Genomic DNA, 25,037 nt, shown 5'->3' on the forward strand with positions numbered 1-25,037 from the left:
TAAATTTATGTTCTTAGTTCTATAATAATATTTTTTGTCAAAATGTTAATTCTTTTATTTTTGATGAATGTTTTTAAACTGTCAAAAAATATTTAAAATAATAATATTTAAAACAAGATATTTTTGCTTATTTTGAAGGTAAAGACCTTTTAGAAAGTATTTTAGCAAAATTCAAGTTTATTCATATTTTTTTGTCCTAAGTTTCTTTTAAGGTAATTTTTGTTCAGTTAATCTTGAACGTCGAGTATCGAAGATTGTTCTAAGTGTTAAACGTTATAGATTTATATTTCTAGGAGAAAATCAATTTAAGGTTTAAGAAACAATAAAAATGAGCATTAGAAGCATAGAACCTTTGAAAACATATAGAAATGATAGAGGTCATTTTTTTCGTGGAGTTTATACGACATATATTACTCGAATGATGCATTTTGAAGATGGTAAGAAATATTATATATATAATATTTATGGCGTGATTTTGAAAAGTATATCACTTTTATAAATCTTAAGTGGTTATATATATATATTGAAAATATGCCATTTTGCATAAATTTGTTAGATTAATTGTGTAAAAATAGACTAATATATTTAGGCCCGGGAAAGTGTGTAAATTCTTGTTTTTTGAAGAGTATTTATATTTTTAGGAATTTACCATTTAAAATTACATCTCCATCTTCATTAGCGATTAAAATGGTGCTTTTTTTTGGTAAGTTTGATGGATAGTTTAATATTAAAAAAAACCAGATATGGTCTAATACATAGTATAGGGATTGGCTTTTCTATTCCTTTTGTTTGTGAGTATTTGTTTTGAACATATTTATTGTTTTTAATAGAAAATAGCTTGTTATTGGCAACTGTTTTTGCATTTATCGTTTGTATATAAAAACTAATATTGGCGTAGACGTAAAGCTAAAGGATAGTTTATTTCTATCTATATTAGGCAGTATTTTTAAGTGTTCTTTTTTTTATGTATTGAATACTTATTTTTACATGTACTTAAGGTATTCTTAATAAGATTTATGATATATTCTATTTTAATTATAAAAGCAATTAAATTGGTTATAGAAATATCTTATTTATGGAAAATTAACTTTAATTGGTTTTTGTGTCTTTTCATATAATTTTCTATCTTTTAAATAGATTGTTTTGCATGTCTTTTTTTTAATTTTTAAGTTTCAATTTTTGTTAGGAAAGTGTTTACAAAATTGTATATTTTGTTCTTGAAAGTTTAATATTCATTTTTCATTTAAAATTTGTTAAAAACATTAAAAAAAATAATCGATTAATACTTATAATTATAAATTTTATTTAAGTTTGATAAAAATGGAAATTTATTTTAGATTTTAAAGCTAAATGTTATTTATATTTAATTGTAAATAATAGATTTAAAATAATTATAACATCAAAATAAATATTATAAAAAATATACTTGAATATTTTATAAATCCAATATTTAATTAAATTAATAATTACAGTTATCATTTTGAATTAAGTTTAATATATTTTAAAAATAACATGTATATTTCTATATTTTAAAATTAAGATTGTTAATTATTATAATTTCTAGATATTTTTTAATTTTTGTATTAAAATATTCTAGTTATTTATTATTGATATGAAATATTATATTTGAAGTTTTTAGATTATAATAGTTTTGATAATTTTCTAAATTATATTATTTATTTTTTTCTGAACATAGATCTACAAATAATTAAATTTATTTAATAGAAAATATAATACAATTATACTTACTCAAATTGTCTTTAAAAGATAAACTGGGCTGTATTTTTTGAGATACTTCATTGTTTTCTAAATTTAAATCTTCAATATCATTAAAAGAAAATGAGTCTGTATCGCATCCATTAAGCGATATTCTTGGTGATTCAGTAAACTCTAAAGCAGAAGCTTCAAAAAAATTATTTTTTTTTTCATTAGATAATATATCTTCATTAATTCGTTTTTTAATATTAGAAAAAAAAACAGACATCTTAGCTTTTGCATTATCAAAACCTTGTTTTAAATTTTCACGAATAATTGGTAATTCATCTTAATAATTAGTAAAATATTATATATTTTAGGTCTAAACCATTAATAAAAGTACGTTCTTTTTTAGCATTATGGTATAAATATCTCGTGTTTTTTGCATTTTCTATATTTAAAAGAAATATATTTAAATACTTTAAAATATTTAAATACTGAAAAACTAACCATTTTCTTGTAATCCTATTTGAGATAAGTTATAAGCATATTTAAAATCATTTTCAATTTGATGCTGCACATCATTAGGAATATCTGCATTGTTCTAAGATAACGTTAAAATATACTCTATCAATAGGCCCTTGATACATAAGATATTTGTTTCAATGGTCCTGGTTTGTAATTTGAATCTGTAATACCTTGTATATATTAATTGGATTCAAAACGTATATAAAAATATACTCAAAAGAGCATCAAATGCTGATTCAATTGACCCTTGACTAGCTATAAGAATAGCATTAAGCATTTTTTCCTCAATTCCAGGAAATGCATCTTTTAATATATTGATAGCTGTTTCTTGATCTTTTTCTTGAGTATTAAAGTTCTGTTCATTAGGATTTTCGTTTTCCATAGCAGAATATATTCAAATATTTAATATTTTGAGAAGAAAATACGTATTTTTATTAATATTCTATAAAATTCTTTTTTGAAAATATTTAGTGTAAAGTTGATATTCGGTTCAACAGTTAATAAATTAAAAAAAAATGGTATCTCAAATTTGTCTAAATTTGATGAAAGATAATGCAAGAAAAATAATAAATTCGAATTCACTTCTTCAAAAGAATTACAATTGTTTTTTTTTGGGCTTTAAGAGGCGTTTTTTAAGCAAAATATCACCTTTATATGTTCAAGATATACCTTTGCCTTCATTTGTGCTTTCTAAGAAGATAAAACAAAAACAAATCCCGGAAAGACCTGGTCTTTTAGCGTGTAAAAAAGGTAGATTTATGGATATTATCAGATATTTTCTTATTGTCTTAGGTATGACTTCTGTATGGACAGAAGATGGAAAACGAATTCCTGTGACAGTGCTTCAAGTAGATCGTCTTCAAGTTATAGATATACGTACAAAAAAGAAGAATGGATATGATGCTATTCAAGTAGGAGTAGGTTCAAGGAATCCTCGGAATATTTCAAGAGCTATGCTTGGTCATTTTGCAAGAGCAAAAGTACCGCCAAAGTCAAAAGTTGTAGAATTTAGAATAAAAGAGCCTTTGAAGTCTTTAGAACTTGGTATTTTCTATATTTTGTATGATAATTTTTATTAATTTTTCAAAAGGTACTCAATTATTTGTAAATCATTTTCAAGAAGGAGCTTTTGTTGATATACGCGGGAAAAGTATTGGAAAAGGGTTTTCAGGTGTTATGAAAAGGTATCTTATTTACCTATTGTGAATTTTATGGTTTACAATACTTTAAGATGGAACTTTCATGGTCTTCCTGCTTCACATGGAGTATCAATTTCTCATAGGTCACCGGGTTCAACAGGGCAATCACAAGACGTATATAGCTTTTTTTAACTTTAAGTATTAATGTTATTTAGCCTGGAAGAGTTTTTCCTGGTAAAAAGATGGCCGGAAGAATGGGAGGAAAAAATGTTACTGTACAAAATGTTCCAATTATTAAAATAGATAACGAGAATGGACTTATACTTGTAAAAGGACCGGTTCCTGGTCCTGATAAAGGGTATGTCACTATAAGGGATGCTATTAAAAAAACTCAACCTAATTTGCTTGGTTAAAATATTTATAATTCAGAATATTTTTATTAATTTATTGGTTTAATATAAATTTGTACATTCTTAATATGTATTATATTAAATGTGAATTTTTTTGGGAGCAGGCTCATTATTAAATTACGTGAAGAGATAATTTAAAATATTTATAAAACGTTATGAAAATATGGTTTATTTTTATATAAAAAAATAAATTTATTATTTTTTTTCATTAATGAAAGTACTGATATTGTCATTATTAGTATTATTGTTATTTTATTAATAATTTTTAGGCAATATTTGTACTTGTAATTTTAAACTAAGGCATACTTATATATGATGTTACAATTCTTCCTCATCATTATTTGGAAGCTCAGAAGGTTTAATCATCCCCGGAACAGTTAATGCGCGTTCACGATCAGCTTTCTGTTTAGCTTCTAATTCCATATCACGATCTTCTTGAAATAGTTCCGTATTATCATCTCCAGAAAACTCTTTAAGTTGTATTAAAAAGTCGCGGAGATTAAGTTTGAATTTAGGGATATCCATGTTAAGGGAAAATAAACCTAATACAAAGTTTTGTACCTGTCCACTTTAAAATATTAGTTATAAAAATTTTTGAAATTATATAGTCTTTACAGTTGTAAATGAGGAAATGCATTATTTAAAAGAGTAACAACATATTCTCGTAAAAATACAGAGTTTGGAGTATTTTCATTTTGAACTTGCTGAGGAGTATATAATGATGCTTGAATAGCTCCAGATTCAACTAAATGAAACATTCTTGCAAGAATTACACTTTGTAATTTAAATCCTTTAAAAATTGTAAGTATGAAGATATTTTAAATAATTGAAATACCAGATTTATGGTCTGTATCTGTTAAAACAAAAAATATATCTTGAAGAATCGAAAGAAAATATTGCTGAAAAAAAGAATTTGCTACATTTGGCTCTGTATTTGCAATATTATTAATAAGTTCTAGACATATATTGAGGCCTATATTGTAAGTTTATAATATAAAAAATTGTTCTAGAATTACCGATTTCTGCAATATCGCGTGTTGTATGTTTGATGGCCCACATTATGCTATCTATTATAAGTTTAAATTGTGGTGCAGGAAGTCTTAGAAGAGCTAAAAAAATTAAAATTCTAGTTGTTTTAAAAATATAACAAACCAGGAAAACAATTAAGATTTATAATATGTAATAATTTGAAAAACCCAACACGATGTTCAGGAAATTCTGTAAACTCCTTATTAATCATATCAAGAGTACATTCAAATACAGATTGTAAAACTAAAGGAATTGCATCTATCATTAAACCCTTAAAGTATATTAATAGAAATCATGTAAATATATGTAATTTTTACACCAAGTCTTGAGATAATTGTAGTTATCATATTCAGGACTTCACTATCCCGTGCATCAGGAACATTCCTATTGTAATCTCCTAAAACGGCTTCTAAAAGAGGAGGTATCAAAATATTATTAACAGTTTCAAGATCATCAGCTTTACTGACATATACTTCAATAAGCTTAAGAATCTCTTTTTTTACAGTTCGCAAACTTCTTGTTCTAGGAGTTCTTGTAGCAATATTTCCTAAAATTTGTATATATTATTGATTTTTAAAAATATATTGTTACCTTGAGATGCTACAGTATCAGAAATGATCGTGCTTACAGCTCTATAAAGACCTAGCAAGTCCATGTATATTTTCCCAATTTGCCGATAAAAATAACTTCCAATTGAAGAGCATGCAGATACATTTGTTTTAAGAACATTTCCTATTATTTTAATAGTTTCATTATCATTTAAAACATCTACGTTTTGACCAGCTTGTTGTATAATATTATCCCACTAATAATAATTATAAAAATATATAGTAATTTTTTTAAATTACCACTGCATTGGGTAATTGCATAAGTTCTGAAATCAATCTTTCTTGAATAGTTTTAGATGGTTGAGCGGAAATCATATATCCACAAGCTTCATAAAATGTATGTACCTGCTGAGGAGAAAGGTCTTCAGTAATTTTGTGTAAGTTCCGAACAATCTCATCTATAAAAGGTTCATGCTCCCCTGTTTGTTGTGCTACAAAATGCCTTCGACATTTTTGTGCAATTTTTATAAAAGTATCACATGCCATATCTTGTACACCTATTCGAATTAGAAGAAAAAGGGAAACAAATGTATCTTTCTATATTAGTATACCTTCATGAGTTTCATGCATAAATTCAAAAAGTTTATTTACTACAGTTTTCAAAAATTTCCAGTGTGCTTTTAAAAAACGAGGATATTGACCAACGATGTACATAATATTTGAAGCAACAACCGCTTTATTATCTTTTCCTCGTTTCATTTCCGTTAAACCAAGAAGATCTTTAATAACCATAACTAAAAATCGCTTTTCAGTTTCTTCATCTAAATCCATTTAATCTAAAATTTAAAGCTTTAATTAAAACGCTTACTCATAGCACCAGAAATGGACCCAATGGCCCAACAAAGTGTATTTAAATTAGCCCATGACCATTCACTTCCGTCGATTTGTCTAGCAAGTTTATCAGACATAATAATTTCAGTATCTACAACATCCAAATGAGTTAAATAAACAAGACATTCCCTCATGCTTTTGTACAAAACAATAGTATCACTTTCCTTTACAAATTCTCTAACAATTTCTCCTTCATCGTTTTCAACTATTAAAACCTTATCCAATTAATTTTTTTTACGACTAACATAAGTGGCCTTACTTCTTCTGGTTTTACCATTTTCTCTACCATAACAATACGTAAATTTGATAATACTTCTGAATAAATATGTTTTCGAAGTGGAATATTTGCATACATGCTAGCAGGTGTAGCACCGCCACTAGCAAGACTTGCAGATAAATTAAGAGATAAAAGAGGATTAATATCTGCAATAGGGAGTTGTTGTATCTAAATAAAATTAGTTTATTTCTTAATTTATTATGAACTTACTTCTTCGTAAAGTTCTGCTACAAGTTTGGACCAATATTCTAGACAAATCTTAAAGATTTCTCGTTCATCTACTTGAGATATTTTAATTAAATAGAAATGAGCATTCAAAAGAAGATCCTTATTTTCTTGATTTTCAACAAGCTAAAATATTAAACTAGAAAAAAATGAAGTGAAAAAAACCTTTACGTGTGCTCCAAGAAACGTAGAAAGGAAAAGGGCAAGATTCTGGATAAAATCTTGTTCTTGAGAGCTACTTGTGTCATAGGCGGCTCTAAAATCTATTTTTTTAATATACTGTGAAAAAATATTTATATATACCAGTATTTAAAGGAATAATATTATTAACCGAAGACATTGTTAAATTTAAAAGATTTACGAACTTTTCATCATATTGTGACATAACTGATAGACCAGCAATTTCGGTCAGGCATTTTAATGTTACATTTCTAAATTCAGTTACTTCAAGAAACTATTTAAAAGTAAAAAAATATTTTCAAAAAAATAAAAAAATATTTACTCTTGTACATAAAGTTTCAATGATATTCGTTTCAAAAATAAAGCCAAGTGGAATCCAATTCAAAAATCTGAGAATTGTCTCTAGTGTTGCTAAAATTAAACTTGTTTTTTGAGCTTTTTCAAGAATTTCAGAGCATAACTGAAAAACTTCAGAAAATTCTCCGGACATTTGTGTTCTGAGATTTTTTGTTTTAAGTTGAGTCATTTGTTCCGCAGAATAATCAAAAATTTCTTCACTAAAATAAATTAATAATAATAAAATAATAGAACCTAAAAATACCTAAGAAGCTTAAGAACAGCCATATTATTTTCGCATAAAGAAAGATTTGTTTTTGAGGCGTTAACAATTTCAGGAATAAATGTAGGCCAGTTTTTTGGCCACTCTTGTTTAAGAATCTATAGCGAAATAATCCATTGATTATATATACAAAATTAAAATACGTACCTGTACAAGAGTGAGATTAAGCTTATTTAAGTATTGTTTTTCTTTATGAAGCGTTGCTTCATCGGAAGATGTTTTAATCATGATGGCAACAACAAAATTTCGAATACCTGTAATTCAAAAGCAGTTAATTTTGATTGTTAAGAAACACTAGAATGAAATTACCCTGACAATGTTCTCTAGGAAGGATTTTCCATCGTGTGGATATAAGTTTATCAAGGATAGAAAGTGCAATATCTAATGACAAATTTACTAAAAAACATAAAAGAATATATAAAATTTGTTACGTTTTGTCTGAAGAACATTCGATTTTTCCAAAATTGTATCAACCCTCATCCATGCATCAGGATGTTCCTGGAATTGTGTCAGGACTCTTTGCGCCTGTTGTTGCTATTTAATGTATTTATCAGCATTGGCTTTTGCTAATCCAATCCAATAAATACCTCTGCACCAGATCCTTGGTAAAATGTATGAACAATACGATCAAGTAGAGCCACATTAAAGTCTTGATCAAAATTCAAAATATCTTCCATTTTCTTTCAGTGTTTTTCGGATTATTTCCGCCAAAATTCAGCCAAAATTATCCGATCAAATTCTTTCTATATCTTTTAATCTTCTACACTAAGAATAAAACCTTTTTTTATACAAAAGTTCTCTTGCTTTTTTTCAAGGTTTCTTCCTTTTTATTAATCTTGTCTTACGCAGTGGTCGACGACGACGACAACTAGACCGTAGTGGAAGTTTGTATAGAATGAATAAAATAGTATTATTAAAGAACTATTAAATTGACAAAAAATATTTTAAATAGATAATTAAAATGTATTATTTTTTTATTTTTTTAAAAAAACACTATTTTTGACTTCCAAGAATATATTATAAATATATTATAAATATATTATAAAAACAATTTTTATATATTGGTCTTTTTAATTTGACATGGTTATTCAATAGGTCTTTTTTCTTTTTTTAATATCAATTTTATACATTATTTGTATGTTTCTTCATAGATTACACACAATATTTGATCTGACAATTAACATTGAATATCGAATGATAAGCTAACAAACGTCGAAATTTTGATCAAATGGACAAAGATGTCTAAAATAGTGGAATTTTACAGGAAATGATAAGAAAATATCTTTTAAAAGATAGCTTTTTATATATACAGCAATGCTGTCAAGTTTGAGCGCGAACCACGAAACAAATCTCTCTATACGGAGAATAATGCCGGTCATTTTTATCATTATGTAAGTAATGATGGAATGGAGAATAAAAAAAGATATATATGAACATGTACTAAAAGGAAATAGTTTTCCTATTTTAGTAGCAATAATTGTGCTTATTTTTATTCATCAACAACACCGAAGAAGAATTCTTCGAGAAGGTCTTGAGAATCATAATGATCGTGTGGTGAGCAATCCAAAACGGTCTCGGGGATTTTCTTCATTTCTATCGGTCTTTGTATGCTTTAAGAAACACAAAGTGCAGACAAATCTCAAGGAACGCCATTCACAAGAGAATTCATTTAATGATACGATTCCTGAGAACTATTTACTTCCTGTTCTTTTTCCCTCTCAAGAAGATATGAGTCTTTTTACACGTACATTTTATAGTGATTCAAATGGTACTCGTTATCATACGGGTATCTCAGCGTCGACTCAGACTTCGTATTCATGATAGGTCTACTTTGTTGAGCAAATTATCGGCTATGGTTTATGCATATGAGTAATATTTTTAAAATGGATACATCTTCTATTTTTTTTAGAAAATATAAGTGGAATATATGCATTTTATGTTACAATATTTTTATTATTCTCGAGGATATCATTTCTGTGGTCATGCTTTTGTTATTTCAGTAAACTATTCTTTTTTACTTATAAAACATGATTTTGTGCATTTCAGATGTGTGCTTTGTTTTGCAAAAATGGATTATTTATTGGCTTTTTAAAATAATGCTATATATTTTTAATCGTTTTTAGAATCTTTATGTCATAAATTTCGAAAAAGTACTTTAAAATAATGCTAATTACTATCTATTTGGTAAAAAATTTCGAATGCTTTTAAATGATAAAAAAATCATTAATTGATCTATTTTTTGTGAAGTTTTTTTTGCGAATAATGATAGCTTCAATCTTTCAAAGTATATTTATAATTGAAAAATTAAAAAAAAAAAACTATACATATGATATTTTTATGGGATGCAGGATAAAATTAATTTTTTTTCAAATATATACAAGAAACATGCATGTAAGCATTTGTATTTAAAACAAATATCTCTATTATTTATTAAATCTAGGGTAGCTGCATTTTATTTAGATATAAGTATTGCTTGAGTTACAAAATTATTTCTTTCATTTGTTGCAAAGGATAACAAAATAGTTTTTATTTTTTTTAATTTACATGTGAATTATTTAATATTTATTGCTTTCGAACGGACCAATGATAAGAGGGCACATCTTTAATGTTATACTATAATATTATAATAATGTTTTAGTGTTTTTCAATTTTTTCAAATTTTTTCATCTCTTGTGGGATATATAGACATAACTTGCAAATGACTATGCGTATAGTAATTATTTTTCTATCTTTTAGTATATAGGATTGTAATTTATCTATATATAAGAAGCTTATATATATTATTTTTCAGCTTTATACTTAATTAAGTATTTATATAAACTATCTCTATTAATAATGCTTAATAATGCACTATTTATACACGAAAGATAAAATGTTTCATTTTTTATTTCTTTAGGGCATTAGTGTTTTTGTTAATTTTTATAGGGTCATAAAAAATAAAGTGCTTATCTATTTTTTTACATATAACATTAAATTATTCTAGACAAAAAAATAAAGTACTTGCATGGAAAATAGTTAAAGATATATGTATTTGTGATATTTTTGTATTTTTCATTTTTTTATTTTTTTATTAAAAATTATGAAAATATATAGGGTTTTTTAGAATTTTATAATTTTAGTCGTGAGAAAAGTATTCTTAAAATATATCAATTATATTCTGGTAAAATAATGTTTTATTTGTTGCTGCAAAAGCTAATAAGGTTCAGTTAATTGTTTTTAGTATTGTTTTTCTTTTTTCAAGAAAAAATATATAGTTTTTCAGGCTTTACGGCGTTTTAATTTGTACGAGTATTCTTTGTCAAATAACCGAGGATACCTGTTTATGTTGTGAAACTAACTATTTATTGAGAGTGTAGTGTTATTATTAGAAGATCTTTTTATTTTTTCTTTCGTGTAAAGATGCAAGGTTGGTTTTTTTTTTATAAAAATATTTTTAAAAAAATATTGCTTATTCTCTTTTTAACTATATTAGATCATGAGAAAATGAGTTATATAAGGAGTGCAGTTGCTCCAATAAAGTTCATTATTTCTTTGAGTTCATCTTTGTTGACTTTATTTTTCTATATATTTATATTAAAGCCTGTTTCAGTTGTTTTAAAATCTGATCAAGATATGCAAAATTCCTCTAAATTTCAGGAAAAAAATATACCGTTTTATTTTGTATTGAGAAGTAGAGACGTTGATGTAACAATTTCGCCTAATTCTACGCCTATTTCTAATACTACTAATTCATTATCTAATTCTAGTATATCTAGTACAAATGGCCGTTCTCCAGATTCTGTAGCGAGTAACTCTACTGAATCGGCTAATAATGCAGTTGGTTCTGGTAATTCAAATTCGACGGTATCTGATGGAAAAAATACAACTGATGTGTCAAAAGATGGAGCAAGCGGTTCCTCATCTAATGGAAATGCTGACGAATCATTACAATCCTCTTTAAATGGTACTAAACCTAGTTCATCCAGTGATGCAACAGCATCACTTGGAACAATTATTATAACAAAAACAGTAACAGATACAGTGACAAGTACAGTTACAATGCCATTTGCACCATCTACAACGTCGTCTACTGATGATTCAACACAAGTTACGCTCTCGAATTCAACTGAGACTTCATATGGGACTACATTTGAAACTTCATATGAGTCTGCTACTAGAGGCACTACTGTTTCTCGTTCTATTTCACAAGTTAGCACTTTTAGTATGAGCCAGGAATCTCATACTTCTTTTCCAGCAGATCGGTCGGACAGTAATAGCCATAAGTTTGATATATTTAGAACGAGAACAGTATTGATGATAACTGCACCAATAATTCTTTTTATTATTATACTTATTATTATATTGTGGTATTGGCATAGGAAATCTAGTCGAGCATCCAAAATTCCTCCTCGGAAACAAGTTGAAGATTACAATATTATGCCAATTATAACTGGTGAAACAGGGGGGATACAAAGAACTAATTATCTTGAAAGAAATCAACCCTATGGTTCTGGTATTGATGATTCTAATAAATGGGGATATAGAGGATGGGGTCCAACAAATGTTCCTCCTAATAATAAATCACTCTTAACAAGAAATAATAGTATAGCATCTAACGCATCTTATGGACATCAGAAGCAAGATTATTATTCTAGAGTTAATGAAGATAAAGATGTACCTCAAGTGGGAGTAGCTAGACAGAAATCGTTAAATCGCTTAAGTGGCATGATAAATCCTGTTACTAGGGATGATTTTCAAAATACAAAATCTTTTAGGCCTAAGAATTTAGCTGCTCATATTTCTGGCCCTGTTAATGGTTCATTCCACGATACTTTACCATATTCCTCGAATACACAGAATGTTCCTACTGCATCCTCTAAGAGCAAATTACGGCAGGATTATATTCCTTCTTCTATGCAAGAAAGTTCAATTGAAAAGCCATACAGTTATTCAGATATTCCGAAATCATTAACAAATAGTCAAAAAAGGGCGTATGAAGACAGACGAGATAGTTCTCAAAGACACTCTATAATATCTCAAAAGCATTCTGAAAGGCCTCAATTATATAATTTTTCTAAAACTTCTTAAATATACCAACCATGCACTTTAGGTATTTTTTGATTTAGATATGTATAATTTTTTCGTCTAATACTCAATATTTGTATATTATTTTTTAAAGTTTTTCTGATATGTTTTTTTGTGAAAATATCCATATTTTTATTTATGATTTAATGTTTTTAATCAGACTTTTTTTAAATATTAATTTTAATATTTAAAAAAAAAAAATTAAATTATGTAGGGTGATAGAAAAAATTATTAAAATTTGAAAGTTTAGTGGTTTTTGTTAATATATATCGTTATTAGTATATTAAGTTTTAATGAATTTATTTCTAAGTATGAATCTATAAGTTTTAAGATAATGTATCTTTTTATAATTTGTAAAATTATAAATTAAAAGGTTTTAGAAAGTATTATTGTTTAAACTTTAGAATTTAAATTTTTGAAGAAATTTTGAAGTAATTTTAAGTTATAATATATATTTAATAAGGTATTGATTTGTGTCAATTTTTTTTAAAAAGTAATATTAATAGTATTGTTTTTAAAAAAATATTTAAAAAATTTTTAAAAATTATTTAAAAATAAAAATTAAACATAAAATTTTTATATATCTAAAATTTATATTTACTTATGTTTTAAAAATTTACAGAATATTTACATTAATTTAAAAACATTTTTATCTAAATTATTAAAAGTTTGATTTAAAAAAACAATATACAAATAGTTCTATTAAAGTATTATATTTTTATTATACCTTTTATTTATTTACTGAATTTATGTTATATTGTTTATTATATTGTTAAAATAAAAGAAATGTTTTAAATAAATGTACTACAAATAAAAATGTAAAAACATTCAAATATTTGAAATTTAAAACACTTTTTAAATTGGATATTTTAAAAAGTATATTTTAAACAAATTAAACTGGAACTTCAAAAAAAAATGCAATTTAAAACATATATTTTTAAATCAAACATTTACAAACTTACAAAATACATTTGAATATTTTGCTAAAAAAATAACTTCGGATTTTTTAATTCATAGTATGAAAATATTACAAAAATGTAAAAAAACTGAAAACAATGTTTAAATAAACTTAAATACAAACCTAAACAAAAAATTCAAATCATTAATATCAAGCATATCATTCCTAAAGTACTATGTTTCATTGAAATTATTTTACTTATAAGCAACATTATATAATTGAAAAACAATACATAGCAACAAGTACATCGAACAGATTCCTGCAGATTATTTCATATAACATTTTTGTAGTTATAAGAAATAAATTGACAAAAAATGATGCTAAGTAAAAAATAAAGATAATGGTAAACATTTATTTCATCTTTAACAGAATACTATGTCCTTAATTATAATATCCAAAGTTAATCTCCAAAGCATATTTATTTTTTGAAAAAAATAAGAGATTACTTAATTTAACAAGCCTGACTATTCTAAAAGAGATATTTCTTGAGAACTTTTATCTGGACAAATTGTCCATTTCAAGGTTACCCATTCGGAATTTCTTCCTTTACGAATAGACTTATATCTAACTATTGCTTTATCTTCTATAAAATTATTTTAGTTATTCTTGCACAATATGAAATAAATACTTACGAGAACCACTTACACGAAACGATAAATCAATACGACCTTTGACATAATTTATTTCCCCTGATATCCATGGCCACTTATATGTAAAATCAATATTTTTCCCAAGATAACTTTGTGCCATTGGACTATACTTGAGTTGATACATAAGATGAGAAACAACAGGAGAAACAAGGCGCTGATGATTAAAAGATAACCCAATAATAAGAACCCATATAATAACTCCTGTAGCAGAATAAACAAATATTTTTTTTTTTGATATTGTAGCAGGATATAATTGCATAGCCGAATAGTTATTATATCGTTTACCAGGACTGTTAAATAGCAAAGAAGTCCCAAAAAGTGACGGTTTAGAAACAGTTAATAGAGATAAATACATTGGTAAACGATAAGATCGAAAACCTATTTTAAAGTTGTTCATTTCTCCAGTACTGTATTTTTGATAATAAACTCGAATAAAAAGTTACAATAATTTAAGAGAAACGAACAATTTTTTTAAAATCTTTCCGCATATCTTTAAGAAATTCAAAAAAGTCTCTTGATTGATTCAATTTTAAAACAATTTCATTAATAGTCGTCAGTGGAGGTGAACACTCGGTGACTTTTTTGATGAGAAAAAAAATACACAAAAAATAATATTTACCTTCATAATCCCTTTGAGAAAGATTAATTATAAAATAAAACTCCCTCATCCAGTCATTTTCATCAATATGCGTAAAAACGATTTTAAGAAAATCATCTTTAACTCCTTCAATCTTCATAGCCAGATAATCTTCCCAAAATTTCAACTCTGGCTGATTTTTAGAAGCCTGCTTAATAAGCATGTGTCGCATATTGGCTCGAACTAAGCAATCAGAAACACTTATTAATAGATAACAACTTACGTTCACGTTTTTTTTGAATTATTTGGTTAATATCTTGTATTTGCTGCGATAAATATTCCCGTTTCTCAGACATCATTGCTTTTTTTTCCTTAAATTCAGAAATAGACAACTCTGCTTCCATTACTTCTTGTTTTTCTTTTTCTACCGCTGTTGAATACTTAGAAATTACACACAAAAAATACAAAAATTATATACCAAGAAGCATATTCTTTTCAATTTGTTTGTAGTTTTCAACCTGGTTTTGAAGGGTTTTCTGTATTTCTTTGTATATTAGTTTAATTCATATAAATGTCTTCAATCATTTACCTCGATCTCCTGCCATAGCTTTTGAATGGCGGTTTTTTTCTTCAAGCTGCTTCTCTTTCATATTCATAATGAACTTGTCAAATTTAGCAGTAAATTGCATCATTTTGGCCTTTGTTTCATCAAATGATATACTTATAGATGGTAGTGAAGATAACAAAGTTGAGTCAGAATTGATCGGAAAAAAAGAAAGATCTAATGAAGACATATATATTTGTAAAAATTTAGAAGAAAAATGATATTTCTAAGGAAAAAAAGCCTTTTTTTTTATAAAAAAACTATCTTTTTAAGATGTTTGTTTTAAAAATTATATCGATCACATAATATCAACAAAAATCATGAAATTTCTGTTACCTAAGCAACAACATAAATATTTGCAAAAAAAAAGAAATACCCAAAAAGCATGAAAAAATATGATTATTTGAGCCTATAAATGACACAGTCTTATAAAGAAATGAATTCTGATATAAGGGATGTTTTAAATTTACCGGAAACTCCTATTTCCAAGCCAGTAGCTCGCACAAAACTAAAAACATTTACAGAAAAAAAACCAGATTCCATAACACGAGAACTATACTCACTTTTGGGCGAAAACACGCCTCCTATTGCAATACTTCAAAACAAATTCAAAACTCGTCCAAAATTGCGTCAAAAAGCAGTTGCATGGTGGGATCTGAGTTCAATAGTATTTTTTTCTAAAAAAATTGTAACAGGGTATGGTCTTCATTTGTCAATGGTGCAAGAAAAGACGGGCATCTGTTTAGCCATTGGATGAGGGCAGAAGATAGCGTAAATGGTATATTTATAGCTTTTAATTGAAAATAAAAGGCTTATTTTTAAATAGAAGAATACCGATTTGAAAAGTTGAATAAAAAAGTCAATATTATAACGTATTCTAATGAAGAATATGCTCTAAACCTTACAGGTTCAATTTTTTTTTTAAATATATTTTTTTTAAATTAACAGTATCTATCAGCACTAGATTGGTCTCGAGAAGAAACAGATTATTTATTTTCTCTTTGCAGGGAATATGATTTGCGTTTTGTTGTGATTGCAGATAGATATGACTACAAGGGGACTCAAAGAACAATGGAGGATATAAAAGATAGATATTACACTGTTGTTCGTAAAATTCTTATGGCAAGAACACCTATTGCAATGATGACACCTACACAAACAGAAGAATTAAACCAGCTATATTATAATAAAGGTAATTTTTATTTAAAACTTGTTTCTAAGTGTTTAGCTTTAAAGAAAGGGAAATTGCTCGAAAAAAGCATCTTGCAAGTCTTGCTATGAGGACACCTGCTGAAATTGCAGAAGAAGAAGCATTATTTATAGAGTCACAGAGAATAGAAGCATATGGAAAGAAAATGGCTCAAGAAAGAAAAGAATTACTTCGTCTTTTAGAAGCACCGATACCCACAGGAAGCATTGCTAAATATACATCTAGTCAAGGCCTAGGAATCCTTGCAAATAATATACTTAATGCAGATAAAAACCGTAAAAGAAAAATGCATGAAAAAAATTCTTCTCAGGCATTTTCTGGATTAACAAACTCACATAAAGATACTATTTTTAAAAAAATTAAAAAACTTTCGTCTCGTGAAGGTAATGATAAGAGAAAAAATAAACATTTGTGCTAATAAAATTGTTTAGAAATTATTTACGGTGTTTCTTGGCATGATAAACTGCATGCAGGTATATATTTACGCTCCACGCGACTAAGTATGGCTAAACCAACCGTCGCGACAAAAATTGCAACTATATTAACAGAGTTGGGTCTGGCTACTCGACTAACTATGCCAACTGCAAAAACATGTGCTAAATTTGAGCAGCTTCAGCGCTCTATAGAAATTCTTTTGGACGCAAAAAAACATCTAGATCGTCTTGAACAGGAACATCGAGTTGCCGAAGCACGAATTCAAGAAATTCCCATAAACGATTCAGAAACAAAGACTCAAGAACCACTAAACGATAGTCCTAAGTTTCAAAAACGACTTAGAAAGTGATCTTCCAGAAATATTTCTTTTATCTTTAGATATATCTATTTATGTATCTTATTCTTTTTGAAAAAAAAATAATAGATACCACAAATTCTATTCTTTCCATTTCTAAATTTTTACTTCTTTTTACTGTATATAATATTACTTCTCTCTTCTCTTATAAATACTGCTGCATTGACGTCGACTTTCGTTTTGCTTTCGACGACGGCTCAGCCTCCGAATGATTCTTTGGAAAAACAGCCTTTTTACGCAAAAACACAGTATATACGGAGCATAAACTGTGTAAGACATTCATTTGCGTGGCTCAAGGCGTTTTTTCCCGTTTTTTTTCACTTGACGGCGTTTTAAAGGTCTATTAACATATAAAAAGACAATAACTTATCATTTATGCTGCAGATTTCTCGTTTATAATTAATCAAGCCTTTTTTCTCTGCCTGTGCCGGCTGCTTATATGAAATTTTTTGAAACAACCTTTGTTTTTGACTATCCATGGTATCAGGTAGGAAAAAATCATTTATTATGTGCATATACGCCAAAAATTCAGTATATATTGAGAAAACACCTATATATACACCTTGGAATACACTATACATGTTTTAAGGAGCATGAAGATGAAAAAAGGGCAAAACAGTGTAAAAAGAGCATAGAAAAAGCACAGATAACGTATACTTGAATATAATGTATATAATTCAGTATAAAGACGGATATGATTTGATATAAAACCATACACGTATAAGAAGAACACATGATATGCTCTGATCTGATAGTATATATTGTTTAATATATAATCTAGTGCATTTAAGACAGATTTTAATTATTTACTATATATCAAAATAATAATACCGAAAATTTTTAAAGAAATATATATATTTCAAAAACATTTGATAATTCTAATATATTTATGTTAAATTTGGGCAAATCGGCTTTTTACACTACATACAGCTCAAAACTTAAACGTATATACTTTATATATAATTTATTACTTTATGCAATATTTTAACTTTCAATATTTCAACATATAAATACGAATTGTGGCTGATTAACATATCAGGTGAGCACGGCACACTGGAGAAAATATCCAAATGAACGAGCGACACATGTTCTATCAATTGATACGCTACGCCGAGAAGTCGATCCTGAAACAGGTGTGTTACGGACAGAGCGGCTAATTGTCTGTCGGCAGTCGGCACCCCTGTGGATTCTTAAGTTTGTTGGTGGCAATGGTGATTCTTATGTACGAGAAGTCAGCGAAGTGGATCCTCGCTCAGGGCACGAAACATTAACGATGCGGTCTGCGAATTTAACATTTTCACATATTGTTTCAGTTGAAGAGACTGTTGTATATCGTCCGGCTCCCCATGATCCTTTGCGTAAAACCCTGTTTGAACAAGAAGCAACATTTCAAGCAACTGCATCATTTACACGCTTTGTTAATGCTAAGATGGAAGAATGGTCGGTGCATCGGTTTTCAACTAATGCGAAAACTGGTCGTGAGGGTTTTGAAAGTGTACTTGCAAATATGGCAGAAAGTGTTTTTCGTGCTGAACAAGCTCGTCCCAAAACTCCTCATCATTAATTTTGTTATTGAAAGAAGTATTGAATCTGGTATTGAATACAAACAAAAGAGGTGTTGGAAGAAGAGTATTAAGAAAAAAAGTATTTATACAGAAAATTTGAATATTGGTTAAAAAAATACACTGACATAAAATATAAAAAATACAAAGGAAAATGTAGGATGTGTCTAAATAAGAATGTAAAAAACATGAAAAGCATAACAAAGTGTATGTAGGTGAGTGTTATGGGATGTCATAAACTGTTTTAAATCACCATCCTTGTTTCTGCGTGGTTTGCGTATCGGACACATCATTTTTACACCGTCTACACATTTGCATTGTCAATTATTATCGATTAACTTCTACGTTGACTATACCTGTTTTATCAGCTGTGGTTTGATGCTTATCCTATTAATTGGTGATTTGTATATTCCGTCGCGTGCATTAGACATTCCTTTGAAAGTATGTTGAGTTTTTTAGAGCTTTTATTAAGCTACATGTGAATATCAACTGGGTTATAATAAAATACTAGTTGAGTTTTCAAATAAAGCTTAAACAAAGCTTGAGTTAAATTTTAACTAACAGGATAAATAGTTGAAAAAGCTGTTGGTTCCAGGGAAGATTGCACAAATCTTATGCACAGGAAATCTCGTAGACCATACAACCATAGATTTTCTTCAGACAGTCGCACCTAATGTTCATTTTGTTCGAGGCGATTTTGATGATGTATGTTTTTTTCACTCATAAGTTCGCAAAAATACACAAACGTAATATACAAGTATGAAGCAGATGTACAAAGATTCAAATTTAATATGTTATAAATATATCACTTATTTTTTGACAATTCTTTGTCGATGCTTCTCATTGATATATTATTGTTTTAATTTTTGCTGGACACAATTTCTCAGGACTTTAACTAATCAATAATACAGTCAGGACGAACATGGCCTGTATCACGAGTAATGACTATAGAAACTTTTCGAATTGGGTTAATTCATGGACATTCAATAGTACCAAGACAAGACAGTGATGCGTTACATATAGTTGCACGACAGTTGGATGTAGATGTACTTGTATGGGGAGGGACACATCGTTTTGAAGCATATGAATGGGACGGCAAGTTATTTATAAATCCAGGCAGTGCAACAGGTGCATTACATACAGGATGGGGCGATGAACCTGTTATTCCGACGTTTGTTTTGCTAAATCTTCAACCTACGGTCATTGTTCTTTACGTTTACCGACTTGTTGATGATGATATTAAAGTCGAAAAGCTACAATATCCTCGAACTGAGGCAAAATTTTGAAGAAAAATACAGTAAAGCATTTTTCTAAATTTTTCGCAATAATAATTAGCAACAACTGGTTATGATACAGTAATACAATAGTGGTACATCAAGATCGAACTATCAAAGATTTTGAGTCAAGTTTTGAAAAACCATGTTTTAATTTGGGTTTTGAATCATTTTATTATGACAAATATCTAGCATTCTTTTTTCCTAACTGAAAAACATATCTAATCCATTATCTTCTATAGCCCTTTTTTATTTTTTTTATTGATTTCCATCCATTTCTTAAAAATTTAATACTAACCCTAATTCCATTCATTCATAATAGCCGACTTGCTTAGTCTCAAAGATGCTATATGAAAATACAAAAAAAAAAAGACGGGAAAAATAAAACTTCTTTAAATACTGTTTAAAGTCTTTAATACTATATTTTTTTTCATTTTTAATGCTACTCTAATTCTGTGACGTAGGCTTTTCGGAGCGTTAACGTTATAAAATATAAAAAATGTATTGAAAAACAAAATATAAAAATAAATGGGCACCATATAAGATTATGCAGAATGCACCATTAAGCCCTGCAAAGCTAAAAAACGAAATTTGCGTCAAAAAGTCTAGCAGCATCCGCAGCCTTGTAACTCGTGGTTTGCATGTATTAACTGAGCAAGAAGTTCAAAATATTTTTACAGTCGAAGCACAAGGTTTAAGCATTGGAAAAGCAGTGACCATTATAGAAATTCTAAAACGACGTCTTCGGGACGCAGAACTTAAGTTTTGGCAATATAATAAGCTCGACAGTGCCCATACAGATACTTCTGCAATTCACATGATCAGTAAAGAGTATAATCCTATCTTATTGCTCTCATAACACACTATAACAATCTTAGTTGTTCTTTTGACCTGAAACATGATAACAGAAAAGATATACTAAAAAATATAAAGACCAAGTAAAAATATGTTATTGTTTTTCAAATGTTGATAAGCCTTAGAGTTGTCCCAATTTTAAGAATCAAGCTGAGCAGGTTACCGTTAGAACTGACTGATGGATGGAAGTAAGGTTTCTAATGATATTTAAATATTTCTAATGTCCCAGAGAGCAACTAGATAATCTTGATTAACAGAAATATTTTAAAATAGCAAGTACTAAAACATTAAGCTGTAAATAAATATAAATATATAGTAACAGTCAAAAATATAGAATAAACAATAAACTGTAAATAAACACAACGTAGATAATAAACTGTTAGAAATATAAATCATACGATAAGTTGTTAGAGATGTAAAGCAAATAGTAAGCTATTAGATATATAAATAACAAGCTATTAAAATATAAATAAACTGTTGGTAATATAAACGATAAATTGTTGAAAATATAAGGTGCTAGAAATATAATATAAATGCGTTTTGTTAATAGTTATCAAAAAAATCGTCCAACCGTTATAATAGATAGAAATGCTTCTTGAAAATAATCACTAAAAAATAAACGAATACCTACAATAAGCGTAACAAAATGTTTATTTGAATCGTCTGTCTAGGTATATCCCGTCTCCTGTTAAAAATATTCATTTTACCATACCCTGTAACTATATACATCCCATTCACGAAAACGTCGTAATAATTTCGTCATCAAGACTGCTGTTGCATGTAATTGGTTTCCGTAACCGCTTTACAAGTAACCCGCCTTTCTTTAACTTGTTGCTTATATATTTCGTCTGCACCTTGTTTTCTGCCGTTTTCTGCCGTTCTTTCGTTGGTTTTTTCAAATCCTGTCCTTGTTGCACCATATTCTGCATCTCCTGCCCCCGTCCTAGACATCTCGGTGCAGGAAGCACTAATGGAGAAACCTCTGCCAGTGCCTTTTCCGAAACACCCTGTTCTTGATTTTTCTTCTTTTCTTTTGGCGTAGACGTTGCTACAGGCTCTCCCTCCAGCGACAAATGTTGAAAAGACAGATCATCCAGGATATTTGCTGGCAAATCATTAATATCTACATGTGGATTATTCTTTGACTCTATTCGTTCATTCTGAGCCGTTGTACTCGACAAATTCCGTTTTTTTCCCCCATCTATCGCACAAAAACCCTTCTCCTGCTCGTTATACCTGCTATTTTTCTTTCGTAATTTCGATATAGGAATTTTCACCTTCTGGAGCTCCTTTTTTTTCAAGAAATATTCTTTTTTATCTCCTAAATACTCTTTTTTCTGTAAAATCTCATTCCCAATACTATTTTGCCCCGTTTTTTCTCGTTCTGCCACAACCTGAGCCTGTGTATTCTCCTGTATACACTTGTATGCCTCTAGGGCGCCTATATGCATTGTATTTGACTTGTCTGCCAAAATACGTGTTGTTGGCGCTCTGTGAAGATATGTGCGCCTCGGAGGGGCGTTTTTTGCATATATATGCGCTTCAAAAGCGCTGTTTTCGCCTGCTTCTGCAAGAACAGTGTCTTCTTGAAGCATCCTACGTGTCTGTGCAGTATGGGTTGCTGTACGGCTTTTGTGCCACATCTGCACACAGAATCTCGAAAAATGGCTCAAAAAATGCGCTGAAAAAACAGTTCAAAAGAACCCTGTATTTCCTTCCAATATGATCTATGTTTTCCACCGTTTTTCGCCCTATTTACGTCTCTTTTGCCCCGTTTTCTCTCATTATTTTTTTTTGTCGTCTCCTCCGATTTATCGCTTTACAACTCCCAGTTTTCTTCCTCAACGATATACTGTTTCCGTTACTCTTCTCTACATTTTTACGGTTTCTGCGCATATATCCCGTCTTTTTACGCATATATTTCGAAACTCCTCCGCATATACTTGGTGTTTAGTCGTTTCCTGCTCTGCCGCCTTATGAATGTATTATTTCCTCTCCTTTTTCTCGCTGACAATCAGATCCGCGTTGCTACCGTTGCTGATTTGCCGGAAATGCAGCAAACAAATCTCACAAATCTTCCGGAAAACTATCAAATGAAATATTGTAAGGATACTTTTGTCTAAAGAACAGCACTGTGTCCCTAGAAAGGTCACGTGACATTCTCTGTCTGCCACTGATATGCACATACAGCAGACAGCGCAATACAGAGACATACACTGTATATATACCGCATATAATACTGCATACATATAGAATATGCCGTGTATCTGCACATAGAGTGCATACGCACCCTATGTATCATGCATACTGTGTATACTATGTAACTGTGTATACAGTATAAGTAGACATACTATACATAGCACATATAGTATGTATATTGTATATGCTATATGCTATGTATATGTGGTATATGCTGCATGTATAGTATGTACTGTATGCGCTGTACACAGCGGCTCAGCTACACGTAATAGTGGAGCAGTATTAGGGACACTCTTTAAAAGTGTGTCTTAAAAGACACTGTAGGAATGCAGCTGTATATGTGTATAATGTGCATAGAACATACAATATACATCTATATGTGTGTATGCATCTATATATATGTGTATGTGTGTATATGTTTGTGTATACATGTATGCATATCGATGTATATACACTGCCAAAGCGGTGTATTAAGCGATGTATTCTCTTGAATACAGTGTAAATTGAGCTATGTATGCTATGCTTTCTCATATTTGGGCACACATGTGTTTTCTGCTGTATACTGTGGTGAGAGGACACACTCCCTCTGAGGGTGTCCTTTTATAGTGGAGGCGTTTGGAGGCATTGTCTGCAACTACACAATATATCACACAATATACCACAGTATAAACATAGTATAAACATAGTATTCACAGTATAGTGTACATTGTGCACTGTGAAAGAATATATATTGGCAGCATTGCATGTACTAGGCACACACACTGCCGGTATACTATGATGTATATTATTCTTTTTAGGCTGTATTGTACACTGTCTGTGTATTATGCTGTCTTTGCATTATGCTGTGCGTTGCGTATAGCGTATAGTGTATACATAGTATATATAGTGTATAAGTGTGTATTGCAGGGTAACCATAGCAATATTATGGGACACTTCAATATGCACAGGACACTCCATATATGTAACAACATATATATAATATAGAGACAGCATGTGTATACAGATATATGGAGTGTACACATGTGTCTTTGGACAGAGAATACAGACGACAGAACTAACTGGCGGTACAGACATGTATCACCTGCTAACATGGCCGCAACTATCATATGTAGCAGTCAACGCAAAAAACAAGATTGTCGGCTATGTTTTGGCAAAAATGGAGGAACCCGACAGCGGCGAACCGCATGGGCACATTACTTCACTCAGTGTTCTCCGCACATATCGTCGGCTCGGACTTGCTGCTGCACTCATGCATCAGAGCCGTATGAAGGTCACGTGAATTCCACGTGATTAATATATATAGAGAAGGCTATGGCTGAAAACTTTGGAGCTACGTATGTATCGCTGCATGTACGTAAGACAAACCGTGCAGCACTGCAGCTGTACAGAGATCACCTGCATTTTGTGTATGTTTGTATTTTGCATTTTTGGTCAGTGCTGATAGACAGGATTACGGGCGTCGAAAAGGCGTATTATGCAGACGGTGAAGATGCATTTTCTATGCGGTATGGTACACGTGTGTATACTTATATATTGACTTTTATAGTTGTAATATTCACCATCTTATGGATGATCACGTGATTGATCACGTGAGCAGCGAAGAGAGCTCAGAGTCTGAGACGGAGACAAAGGGTGCAGCGTGCACTGAGGCAGTGGAGTCAAAGGACGAGACAGACGGGCTGGAGTCGCTGGAAAAGCTACACTTGTGATATAGCAGAAAACGGCAACAAGAACTATAGAGGAGAGTATACGT

At 29.3% G+C, this 25,037-nt stretch overlaps 14 protein-coding genes across 14 annotated transcripts; 9 read left to right on the forward strand and 5 right to left on the reverse strand.

The window, feature by feature from the left end:
* Positions 1-328: 328 nt before the first annotated feature.
* On the forward strand, positions 329-720 carry T551_00645 (uncharacterized protein; the record flags this gene model as incomplete). Its single annotated transcript, XM_018372909.1, has 3 exons — positions 329-437; positions 590-599; positions 642-720. The coding sequence occupies 3 exons, from the start codon at positions 329-331 to the stop codon at positions 718-720; spliced, it is 198 nt and encodes a 65-aa protein (XP_018230655.1).
* Positions 721-1,672: 952 nt separating this feature from the next.
* T551_00646 (ubiquitin-binding protein CUE5) lies at positions 1,673-2,605 on the reverse strand (the record flags this gene model as incomplete). Its single annotated transcript, XM_018372910.1, has 6 exons — positions 1,673-1,698; positions 1,750-2,043; positions 2,084-2,146; positions 2,206-2,299; positions 2,344-2,393; positions 2,437-2,605. 6 exons carry the CDS (start codon positions 2,603-2,605, stop codon positions 1,673-1,675), a joined length of 696 nt encoding a protein of 231 aa, XP_018230656.1.
* Positions 2,606-2,738: 133 nt separating this feature from the next.
* T551_00647 (50S ribosomal protein L3) lies at positions 2,739-3,775 on the forward strand (the record flags this gene model as incomplete). Its single annotated transcript, XM_018372911.1, has 5 exons — positions 2,739-2,973; positions 3,016-3,267; positions 3,314-3,425; positions 3,455-3,536; positions 3,578-3,775. 5 exons carry the CDS (start codon positions 2,739-2,741, stop codon positions 3,773-3,775), a joined length of 879 nt encoding a protein of 292 aa, XP_018230657.1.
* Positions 3,776-4,090: 315 nt separating this feature from the next.
* On the reverse strand, positions 4,091-8,218 carry T551_00648 (exportin-1; the record flags this gene model as incomplete). Its single annotated transcript, XM_018372912.1, has 20 exons — positions 4,091-4,340; positions 4,388-4,562; positions 4,608-4,745; positions 4,789-4,881; positions 4,925-5,072; positions 5,119-5,348; positions 5,393-5,606; positions 5,650-5,906; positions 5,961-6,170; positions 6,218-6,455; positions 6,500-6,685; positions 6,728-6,868; positions 6,908-7,005; positions 7,046-7,196; positions 7,245-7,479; positions 7,524-7,639; positions 7,689-7,795; positions 7,851-7,922; positions 7,973-8,075; positions 8,129-8,218. 20 exons carry the CDS (start codon positions 8,216-8,218, stop codon positions 4,091-4,093), a joined length of 3,252 nt encoding a protein of 1,083 aa, XP_018230658.1.
* A 721-nt stretch (positions 8,219-8,939) lies between these two features.
* T551_00649 (uncharacterized protein) lies at positions 8,940-9,362 on the forward strand (the record flags this gene model as incomplete). Its single annotated transcript, XM_018372913.1, has 1 exon — positions 8,940-9,362. The coding sequence occupies one exon, from the start codon at positions 8,940-8,942 to the stop codon at positions 9,360-9,362; it is 423 nt and encodes a 140-aa protein (XP_018230659.1).
* A 1,578-nt stretch (positions 9,363-10,940) lies between these two features.
* On the forward strand, positions 10,941-12,608 carry T551_00650 (uncharacterized protein; the record flags this gene model as incomplete). Its single annotated transcript, XM_018372914.1, has 5 exons — positions 10,941-10,947; positions 11,014-11,076; positions 11,131-11,790; positions 11,819-11,828; positions 11,900-12,608. The coding sequence occupies 5 exons, from the start codon at positions 10,941-10,943 to the stop codon at positions 12,606-12,608; spliced, it is 1,449 nt and encodes a 482-aa protein (XP_018230660.1).
* A 1,419-nt stretch (positions 12,609-14,027) lies between these two features.
* On the reverse strand, positions 14,028-14,610 carry T551_00651 (uncharacterized protein; the record flags this gene model as incomplete). The annotated part of the gene is made up of 2 exons (XM_018372915.1): positions 14,028-14,146; positions 14,196-14,610. The coding sequence occupies 2 exons, from the start codon at positions 14,608-14,610 to the stop codon at positions 14,028-14,030; spliced, it is 534 nt and encodes a 177-aa protein (XP_018230661.1).
* A 52-nt stretch (positions 14,611-14,662) lies between these two features.
* On the reverse strand, positions 14,663-15,584 carry T551_00652 (uncharacterized protein; the record flags this gene model as incomplete). Its single annotated transcript, XM_018372916.1, has 5 exons — positions 14,663-14,790; positions 14,833-15,033; positions 15,074-15,220; positions 15,269-15,334; positions 15,380-15,584. 5 exons carry the CDS (start codon positions 15,582-15,584, stop codon positions 14,663-14,665), a joined length of 747 nt encoding a protein of 248 aa, XP_018230662.1.
* A 225-nt stretch (positions 15,585-15,809) lies between these two features.
* T551_00653 (uncharacterized protein) lies at positions 15,810-17,388 on the forward strand (the record flags this gene model as incomplete). The annotated part of the gene is made up of 6 exons (XM_018372917.1): positions 15,810-16,042; positions 16,090-16,172; positions 16,221-16,301; positions 16,353-16,586; positions 16,631-16,987; positions 17,036-17,388. The coding sequence occupies 6 exons, from the start codon at positions 15,810-15,812 to the stop codon at positions 17,386-17,388; spliced, it is 1,341 nt and encodes a 446-aa protein (XP_018230663.1).
* A 445-nt stretch (positions 17,389-17,833) lies between these two features.
* On the forward strand, positions 17,834-18,958 carry T551_00654 (uncharacterized protein; the record flags this gene model as incomplete). Its single annotated transcript, XM_018372918.1, has 2 exons — positions 17,834-17,881; positions 18,434-18,958. 2 exons carry the CDS (start codon positions 17,834-17,836, stop codon positions 18,956-18,958), a joined length of 573 nt encoding a protein of 190 aa, XP_018230664.1.
* A 376-nt stretch (positions 18,959-19,334) lies between these two features.
* On the forward strand, positions 19,335-20,242 carry T551_00655 (retromer subunit VPS29; the record flags this gene model as incomplete). The annotated part of the gene is made up of 3 exons (XM_018372919.1): positions 19,335-19,397; positions 19,530-19,661; positions 19,868-20,242. The coding sequence occupies 3 exons, from the start codon at positions 19,335-19,337 to the stop codon at positions 20,240-20,242; spliced, it is 570 nt and encodes a 189-aa protein (XP_018230665.1).
* Positions 20,243-20,777: 535 nt separating this feature from the next.
* Positions 20,778-21,339, forward strand: T551_00656 (uncharacterized protein; the record flags this gene model as incomplete). Its single annotated transcript, XM_018372920.1, has 4 exons — positions 20,778-21,061; positions 21,109-21,168; positions 21,211-21,273; positions 21,315-21,339. The coding sequence occupies 4 exons, from the start codon at positions 20,778-20,780 to the stop codon at positions 21,337-21,339; spliced, it is 432 nt and encodes a 143-aa protein (XP_018230666.1).
* A 480-nt stretch (positions 21,340-21,819) lies between these two features.
* T551_00657 (uncharacterized protein) lies at positions 21,820-22,728 on the reverse strand (the record flags this gene model as incomplete). The annotated part of the gene is made up of 1 exon (XM_018372921.1): positions 21,820-22,728. One exon carries the CDS (start codon positions 22,726-22,728, stop codon positions 21,820-21,822), a length of 909 nt encoding a protein of 302 aa, XP_018230667.1.
* Positions 22,729-24,356: 1,628 nt separating this feature from the next.
* T551_00658 (peptide alpha-N-acetyltransferase complex A subunit ARD1) lies at positions 24,357-24,993 on the forward strand (the record flags this gene model as incomplete). The annotated part of the gene is made up of 4 exons (XM_018372922.1): positions 24,357-24,546; positions 24,588-24,690; positions 24,733-24,789; positions 24,831-24,993. The coding sequence occupies 4 exons, from the start codon at positions 24,357-24,359 to the stop codon at positions 24,991-24,993; spliced, it is 513 nt and encodes a 170-aa protein (XP_018230668.1).
* Positions 24,994-25,037: the final 44 nt, after the last annotated feature.

This window comes from Pneumocystis jirovecii (genome assembly GCF_001477535.1).
Source record: "Pneumocystis jirovecii RU7 chromosome Unknown supercont1.3, whole genome shotgun sequence".
NCBI classification, from domain to species: domain Eukaryota; kingdom Fungi; phylum Ascomycota; class Pneumocystomycetes; order Pneumocystales; family Pneumocystaceae; genus Pneumocystis; species Pneumocystis jirovecii.